The sequence below is a fragment of the Ammospiza nelsoni genome, chromosome 1 (genome assembly GCF_027579445.1).
Source record: "Ammospiza nelsoni isolate bAmmNel1 chromosome 1, bAmmNel1.pri, whole genome shotgun sequence".
NCBI lineage: Eukaryota > Metazoa > Chordata > Aves > Passeriformes > Passerellidae > Ammospiza > Ammospiza nelsoni.
Genome location: NC_080633.1, coordinates 30,286,119 through 30,295,830, shown reverse-complemented (window position 1 = coordinate 30,295,830; position 9,712 = coordinate 30,286,119). Strand labels below are relative to the sequence as shown.

The following is a 9,712-nucleotide window of genomic DNA, read 5'->3' as shown; positions in this document are numbered from 1 at the left end:
GAGACCTGGGCAGCTCAGGTGTTCTGTGCTTAAATAGCTGATTTTTAACTAACAAATTCCAGGAAAAGGACCTTCAATCAGGAGAACTGGTCGCTGTGGTGAGCAAGTATTTCTCATTCTTAACTCTCCTTTAGTAAAGCAGTGAGGTTTTGTTCACAAATGCCTTACAAGCCTAGGTATACAAAAAGACAAGTGATAGATGCATAGAGATTAGCTAGCAAATGTTTGTTCTGGCAGGGAATTGAAGGCAATCTATGTGGTGTTGGCTGTCCTCTTTTTACCTGAAACAATTAAATAACATCGGAATATGCAGCATCAAAAATATGGAATATTAAATTTAAACTGCCTCCAGTTGCAGTTCCAAAGCCCTCTTAATTTTCAATAGGAAATCAATTATTAAGCTTCAGATGATTTTACCTGTGATTTAAAGAGATTAACACTTTGATTATTTTTTTTATTTATACATTGTGGAAGACTACTTCTTACTACAAAATTACAATTTATTTTTTCCTAGCTTTTGCATATTTAAATGTAATTTTTTTTCTCCAGCCACCCAAATAGACTGAATTTCTCTAATTGAGATTGCCAGTTACTAGAAATGGAGTGTTAATTTGTTCACAAGAAATTTAACTGCTAACAGTGATTCTGTGATGTGGAGAGATCCATTAAAATAGTACTTTTCACGCCTCTCAGTCCTAAAATGTATGAAGCATTTTCTTTTGCCATTGCTCAGGGCTGCAATTCCATACTAACATCAATTTTAAATGCAAGTTATAGATTTTCTTTATCAGTACAGGCACAAATGTCTTGGGGGATATTTTTTTTTTCTTTTTTGCAAAGCAGGGGTGTAGGGTCATAGTTATTATTATTCATTTGGTTTGGGTATTTTTTATTCAAGTCAAAGTAATTTCTCAGTGGGGCATCCTGGCAGCTCCTAAAGCTCAACCTCTGAAAAGTGGAATCTCCAGTGAGATGACTGAGAGGTATCCTGACCTACATGCATTCCATTTTTTAACTCAGTTGAAACCATCTGATATCCACCTGAGTATCAGATCTTTAATGCCTAGAAGTGATTGTACTGAAGAAAGTAAACTTATTAATTAAAAACAATTTGGCTTTGAAATGCTTTTTCTCAACTCTTGCTTTTGTTCTCTGACTTTTATCAAGGTAAGAAGTTACTGAATTTCTTATAATGATCCAGGAAGAGAATACTCAACCAGCCAGAAACGCAGATGAATTGTTTTATTCAGAAGGAGTTGAGCTGAATTTCAGTGTAAAATATGAAACAAAGAATGGGAATTTTTTTAAGTGGAGACTTAAAAAATTACCACAATTTCAAAGTTTTGGAAGGATTTGACAATTTATTAATATTGTACTTGTGGCAAATTCTTACCAATCTTCCTACTTAATTAAGAAGGATATTATGAGACATATTTTGACAAAAAAGCTCCAATCTAAAAAGAAATAAAAATCCCATGCTGTTACATATCACTGAAATTTAAAAACCTGGAGCAGTATCTTGAAATTGCTGTGATCCAGTACTACAACATTGTACTAGTTCATAAGAATCACATGAGAACAGTACCCTGCAGCCTCATTTTGCTGCTGAAAGTAGCATTGCACAGCAAAATTAAGCACTTCCAGTTTGCATTTTCCTCACAAAGGCAAGCATTTCTAGAAAAAAAGAAGTGTCTCTGAAGTACAGATTGTTAGGATGCCACTAACATATTGATCTACACTGCACCAAATGATAAATCCATGTGACTAAAGCTGGTTTTTGTTTCCCAGTTTCCTTGCATTGGAAGGGAAATAATGCTCCATTCTACACTGGCCTTGTCCCTCCTGCTAATTGCAGTCACTTCCAACCTTGCCATGGCAATTAAAAAGGAAAAACGAGCACCTCAGACCCTGTCAAGAGGTATTGTATGTTCACTGAATGTAGTTATCTCCTCACCTCACCATATAGACCAGCAAATATGTTTATTTTGAATGTGCATTTATAGAATCTGTATCTATATATACATTCCATAAATGTACAAACATATTTATTTATAAAACATACATAGAATGCACATATACACTTACTGAGGTGTGTTTTCTTTAGTGTTAAGTGATGCTCTAAATAATATATGTTCTCATTCCAGATCATTTGACTCCATCAGTTTATTAAGCATATGACTGAGGGCCGCATGTAACCTGTAAATTTTAGATAACTCATAGTGATCTAACAGAAGTAAATAACCCGAGTCTCTCAAATCAAGATTACATGTAGGACTATCTGTGAAAAAATATTCTTTGACAGACCAATTGAAATATATGTTCTTATTGTAACCTACCATAACATCAGTTTCTATGGAACAAATTTTCTACAGACTCATTTTTGTACACAGAACAGTTTGAACCATTGGTGGGGTTTCCTGCATGACTTTTTTTTTTTTGCTTTTCATTAGATATCCACTGCAAAGCATGACTGTCTGTAATTCACTTATGGTTCATCATTTTCAACCTGTATGTTAAATAAAGACTCTGTTTTAATTTATTCATATCTAATCAATCCTTAGAAATCCAAGCAGAAAAGTAGCTTAGCAAGCTCTTTTCCCCTTCCCCATCTTTCTCCTCCTTTTGGGACTATTCAACAGCAGCAAAAAAATCTTCATCTTTCTTCCTAACCTCTTTTGCAGGCCATGTAATGCCTGGATCCTACAGGATCTGAGTTTTCCCTATCCTGGCAAAGTTGCACATCTCTCAGACATTCCATCTGAGCCTAATTGCTCAGAGATCATTTAACAAAATCATGCACCACCTGGACAAGCCTAAGAGAAATTTCAAAACACTGTTAGCAAGCAGTGTCCCTGGGGAAAGTTTATTATCAGTCTGGGCTATGTTGCTTAGTTTGCCTAGATCAGGATTTATTTTTTCCAGTAAGCCTAAATGGACAAAAAAGATAACAAAATCTTTTGCATTATGTCAGATTTGGAAAAAACAAAACAAACCAAAACAAAACAGAAAAAAAAACCAGCAAACAAATTACAAAGTAGTCACAGAAAACAGATCTAACTTTTCTATTTCAGGTCTATTGGGATGCCTTGAGCACTTTCCCTGTAATTTTCACGGTCCAAGGGAAAATGCTTGAACATGCTGCAAAATGCCCCCAGATTGCTGACTCCAGTGTGCAGTTCCCTGCATCAGGAGCTGCCAGCAGCCAGGGTTGGGAAGGCACTGGTCTGCATGCCAGAGTCCCACCATCATCAGACAGACCTGTGCGCTGAAACAGGACATGGTCTAGAAGCACCACAAGCAATTGTCCTGTGAGAAATCCAACAGCAAATCTGGGCTGGGCAAAGCACTGTCCAGACAGCACAGAAGAAACAGAGCTTTAACCTGGTCCTGGTCCAGAAACTGTTCTACAATTCCCATGAGAGCTGTAGAACAATTGTCATGAATGGAGACACACTGCCTGGTATACAGGAATCTACTATGCAAGGGCTGGCATCCTTGGGAGATGAAGGCATAAAACCAAGTGGACAACTTGATTTTTGAGATCTGGATGTCCCCAGCTATGGATGAGCTATGGAGCTCGTGTTTGTTAGGATTTTGTTTCAGTGGAGATTTTTATTTAACAGCCATTCCTTTACTGAATTCTTAATTAAATGAAGGGCTTGCAACTTCAGGGATTAAAGTTACTTTGGAGTTAAGTGTATATTCCAAGACTGTTCTAATGATATTCATATTAAAGCTGATTTTATTTGAGCTGTCATATTTTTTCTCTCATTATATGCCAGGTTCTCTGTAAGTCCCAGGGTCTACATGAAATACTGGGCAGACAGTATGAAGATAGAAAGGACTAGGGGGCTGATTTAGGGACCTCTTAGCATTTAGAAAGATAACTTAAAGTCTGTCAAAGGACTTGAAGTGGATATGCAACCAGATGATATTTTTGGGGGAGGTTGGGTTGTTTGGCTGAGGTTTCTTAACCTTTTAGTATGTCTGTCAGGAGATGTGAAATTAACATATCCACAATGTTAGAGAACTGTCAACTAAAAACCCCAAATCTTATTTACATACAAAAGTTAATACACAAAAACAAAAAAGAAAAAAGAGAAAGAAAGGTATTTGTTATGAGTTACTTGCCTGGCCAGCAGCTAGACCTTTTGTTTTATTTCTAGGGTGGGGAGATGAAATTTCATGGGTACAGACTTATGAAGAAGGACTTTATCAAGCAAAGAAAAGGTAAGAGATTAAAAAGTAGCATGAAGACAAAGTTGTTACTTGGTCTTGCCAGAACACACAATAATGAGACAGAGCAAAGAAACACCATGAGAGCTGATCTGCAGACCACCCAGTTAAATAAAACAGACTCTGTCTATAAACAAAAGGACTTCTAGGACTCATGACTCTGAAGTAACATCATGCGCCATTAATGTAATGCTGTCATTTCTTTGCCACAAAAGAGATGTTGTCATTTAAATTATCAATCATAAATAGATAACATATTTTTTAACTACATCTCTTGTGTTTTAATATCATGTACTTCTGATTACTTCCTTGAAATCTGTTACATTTACTCTTGCATGTTGATCTACTGCCTTTGATGTTTCCCCCAACACTTTCTTAGTTGGAATATGTTCATGATGTATTTTCTCACCGTCTTGATAGAAATGGAAGTTCTGAGCTGTCTTCTCTCAAGACTCAACTGCAAAAATATTTGAGAATTCATAACAATACTTATTTAAATATCTTTTATAGTTCATTGTAGATCATAATAGTGTAGCATGAGCTATTGCTCAATTGAAGGCAAATAATTTGTAAAACAAAAGACAATTAATTTCATGTACCCTGTGTGAAAATGGTTAGAAATTAACAACTCCTGATATTGAAAGCAGACCCAGCATTAATAACCAACCTGCTGAACAGTAAATATAGTTTAAAAAATATGGGAGGAAATGCATAGAATTTGTTTATGTTTTGACATCCAAAATATAAAATTTTAACACTTTATCAAACTATTTACAGAAGATAAGTAATATGCTATATATCTGTTCAAGAAACCTTAAAACACAAGAAAATTTTCATGGAAAGTATTTGATGATAAACCCAATCTTATAAAATCTATTTTATTCTAATTCATGTACATAATTTTTATTTTCTTAACCCTGGAGAAATTCACACCTAAGCAACATTAAATACCTATTTAATCTGATTATTTACTACCTGGAAATGAAATTATGGTGGATCTGCTATTTCTTTCTTCTAGAATCTCTTACTATAGACAGAATTTAGACATTTAGACATAGAAACTCTGTTTCTCTATTTCTGTCTTTTATGCAGTGCTTATGGTCTTTTCCCTTGCTCAGAAATTTCTGTAATATTTTACAGAATGCTTATATGGTTTTACTGTGGGTTAACATAAGATTAAATGCAATTTGCCTTTTTCAGTCAGCTAGTAAAATCATCCATCTGAATACATGTCAAATGACCTAACTACATCTTTTATTATTATTAATAAAGTAACAAGCCACTGATGGTAATTCATCATTTGGAAGACTGTCAATACTGCCAAGGTAATTTTGACTTTTTGTGTGTTAAAATCTTGTGAAAATTTTTATAAGAAACTGAACCTATCTATATATTTACATTGCACTTACTGAAAATTATTCAGAAAAACAGGTAAATGAAAAGTGAAAAATTTATTAGCATTGTTTACAAAAACTCCACTATGAAACTACAGAATAATGAAAATTGAAAATTCTCACTGCTGCTGTACTGCTATCCCAAATGCAGCATTCATTTTAAATTAAGAAGCACAGATTGGCTACTGACTCATTGAACAGATTTAATATTGTTTAGCTCTCCTGAAATGGTAACTAAAGAAGGAAGCAAGGACAGAGCTGCTGAAATTGATCTAACAAGAATTTTCTGAGAATAATGCACTTTTGTCAAGCCAAGACATGGTGTCCATTGAGACAACAGGCTTCATAAATAACAGAAGAGAGCTTCCATTTTCATAGCCAGAGGTTGCAGTGCCACAGGCCAAAAAGCCCCCAAAAGCAGAGATAGAGGCCTGAAGTGCCTCCTCAGGAATGTGAATCAGCAGAGACAGGAACAATGTGGCCCAGTCTCTGGCCAGTGTGGTGCCCAAGCACAGACGGAAAGGCAGCGTTTGAGATGGATTTCAAAGTGATCCTGTCTTTTCTAGCACTGAAGAAAGCTTTCGCAGAAAACGAAGAAATACAGGAAATGGCCCAAAATAACTTCATTATGCTGAATCTCATGGTATGAAGGGTTTGGGGCAATTTGACTGGTATCGTTTCATGGTCTGTGTTTTCTCTTTCTTTGCCTTGTTTCACGTCATTTTAGATAATTTATCTGACATTTTAGTTATTTAAGTAGAGGCAATTGTGCATGTGTATTCACATATGAGTAGTACCTATCTGGTTTTGTCTTCTGGTACAAGGTTATTCACAGGTGGTACTATTTCAGCAAAATTTACTGAAACATTTTAACAACTAGCCTTAATTTTTATACCAGCATGAAACCACAGATAAAAACCTGTCACCTGATGGACAGTACGTGCCTCGAATCATGTTTGTAGGTATGTAAAATATTTACGTATCATTGAAGTTGTTATATCTGAATTATGCCACTGTTGTCCTGTGGGGACATCAAATTAATTCATTTTGCCAAAAGAAAATCTCTCTGCCTCTGTTGTATACTTTGACTATTGTAAACTTCCTCAGATTACAGATATATCCTGGAGGGTACTAATTTGGGCTTGAGAGCAGGACATTTAAAACTCTGTTATTATCTGAGCTTTTGCTCTCCATGCTTCTTTGTAGTGCTGTTACAAGACAAAGTTTAATGAAAAATTCAAATATCTGACTGATTGTAGATGGCTATAAAGTGGACATTACCACAGAATAAATCAATAGTCAGTGGCATCTAAGGATTTATTCCATTTTAAAGCTGACATCTGGGGCAAATTAATTATGTCCCAGAGTGCCTGTTCCTTCTCACTCGCTGTACAGGGAGCCTGGAGTGACTCTGTGATGGCATTCAGAGTTCAGCCCACACTCAGACAAAGAGCAGTGTAGTTTCAGCAACCAGTAAATTAATAATAAACTTGGAAGGGTAACTGAGAGAAGAGATGTTCACAACAACTTATTCCCACTCTGGGAACATTAGGAATCAGAAGATTTTCATTCTGAAGGCTCTAGGTAAGTCATGCTATCTATTGCCATAGAAAGGCATGACCCCCACTATGCGTGCATCCAATCAGATTAATCTCTTCTGTTGTAAAATCAGAACCTGTAAAACAGAATGTTTTTCTTTAAATATGAATGTGTAACCTAGCACTTAAAAATAGCTGTGTACTATGCAAATGAGCATTAGCTTTTGTCCAGGATTTCTCCAAGTAAAGAGCAGTTGTTTGGAGCAGAGCGTAACGGCCTCGTAATTGCTGCACCGATGAAATCCCAAACAGGGCTGCCAAAGTAATGCCAAACCATCACCCTCAGCTGCTGTGGGAATGGAAGGCAGTGTTTAACCCAAACCCTTTTTCAGACCCATCTCTCACGGTAAGAGCTGATATCACAGGAAGATACTCCAACCGGCTGTACACATACGAGCCGCAGGACATGATGTTCCGTAAGTATTTCCCTTTGTATTTCACCTTGTAAGCAGCCAGATCACCCCATCCTGATCACTTGTGCTTGAGAATCCATTAGGATCTCAAAGAATAAATTCCTTGTGAGAGCATTTGCAATAAATTATAATGGTCTAACCTGTTCTAGCAAAACAAACACACGCATTGTCCCATTGAATTTATTGGGGCTATTCAAGTAAGAAAAAGTGAAAGACCATGGGTGAGAACCTTCAGGATCGAGATCTGAGCAGTTTTATGGAGAATGGTGAAAGTCACTCAAAAGTATCTGACTGCACAATGTAAATAGCCAGTGGTGGGAGGGAACCAGCAAAGAAATGCAGGTGGTTGTGTCTGTACCCCTAAGAGCAATATATCAGAAAGGAATGTGATTTTTCAGGTTGAGCCAGTTCTTACTCTATGCCGTCTATTTGACACCAATGCAGTATCTCACCACAAATACACACTTCACATCTGATTACCAGCTTGCTGTTGAGAAATGGGGAGTCGAAAGGATTCTTGTCAAATCCCTTAAGTTAAACATTTTGATTAATGAAATTTTTTACTTTCTGTCTTAGTATCAGATGTAAGTTAGAAGTAAGAAGGAAATACTTCACAGAAAGAGTGGTCAGAAACTGGAATCATTTACCCAGTGAGGTGGTAGAGGCATCATCCCTTGAAGAATTTAAAAAAAGACTGGATGTGGCACTTGCTGCCATGATCTAGCTGAACAGTTAGAACATCGGCTGGACTAGATGATCTTATAGGTCTCTTCCAGTCTTGAAAATTCTGTGATTCTGTGTGATTCTGTGATTCTGTGAATCTCTAAAATAAAATGTGTGACCATAAATCAATTTCATTGTGAATAATTTACTAAATCCAACTAGGTGGAGCTTTTTAATTGTACAAATATACTTCTAATACATTTTCACAGTTCTTATTTCTTTTCTTTCAGTAATAGAGAACATGAAGAAAGCACTACGCCTCATTCAGACAGAACTGTAACCAGTAACAGTGAAATGACCAGAACCTCCACGAGGTGAAGCTGCATCTCTCTGTCTCTACTTGCAAGCTGAACTTTTACCAAGCAGAATTGGTATATCAGATTTCATAAGAAATGTTTATGTGCAACTCGGAAAACAAAAATAGAAAGACTAAAGCACCCATTTGGAAAACGTGAGGAGAAATATATTAAACACTTTGCAATTAATTATCTAAATAACTGAAAATTATGTTTTTAAGTGCAGCAAATTCAAGCTGTATTTTAGCAATCCAGTTATGACTCAGTTAGGTGAGCTATGACTTCTGAAGAGGAGTTATAAACAATCTTTTTGATGTCTGTTTGCAATTTATTACATGAGTTAATATCTGCATCTTGCCTCCCCATTTTAAATTTTATTGCAAGAAGCTTATTAATTGTTAGTGTACCCCTGTTTTATACAGTCATTTTTCATTGCAGGAAACGAAACTTTGCTGTCAAATCAGACTCGAAAGCTCATACTACAAATTTTGGAATAGCTTACATAGAGGAAAAAAGAACAAAACTAACCCACAAAAACAAACAAATAAATAAACAAATAAACAAAACCACCCCACAACAACAGTGTTCTGGGCTTAGCTTTCCTTTGTATAACCTTTAATTTTTGTTGTGGTAGCTGAAAATGGAAGAGCCTGAGCACGCAGTTTCAGTGAGGTGATAATAATCAAAAGGCAGCTACGTGTTTTGCTGCAATAAAGATACAATGAAGCAAGAGAGATGGAAGGAGATAGACCCAGAAATCCAAACCTGAGGCTAAGTGATGTTTGTAAATTCTGGCATGAGAAAAATGAGGAGGTCTATCCTAGCTCTTGGCATTTAAATGTCATTTCAATAATGGGAAGCTCATCCCAGGCCATTCCCTCTTTTTCTACAGCATTCCATCATAAAGTTGCCAGCTTACTGAGGGAATCTGGACATACAAAATCTTGGAAAAATTTTCACAGGATTACTCTATGCAAGGGTGGACACCTGTTTTGAGTTAAAAGATAAAGTCAGTTGAAATGGTTTACTATCCCAGCAATGTAGGGTTTTGT

At 36.2% G+C, this 9,712-nt stretch overlaps 1 protein-coding gene across 1 annotated transcript; it reads left to right on the top strand.

Moving 5' to 3' along the window:
• The first annotated feature begins 1,812 nt into the window (after window positions 1–1,812).
• Window positions 1,813–8,764, top strand: AGR3 (anterior gradient 3, protein disulphide isomerase family member). The gene is made up of 7 exons (XM_059468910.1): window positions 1,813–1,918; window positions 4,167–4,230; window positions 5,509–5,561; window positions 6,197–6,273; window positions 6,529–6,592; window positions 7,561–7,644; window positions 8,595–8,764. The coding sequence occupies exons 1-7, from the start codon at window positions 1,813–1,815 to the stop codon at window positions 8,642–8,644; spliced, it is 498 nt and encodes a 165-aa protein (XP_059324893.1). The 3' UTR covers window positions 8,645–8,764.
• Window positions 8,765–9,712: the final 948 nt, after the last annotated feature.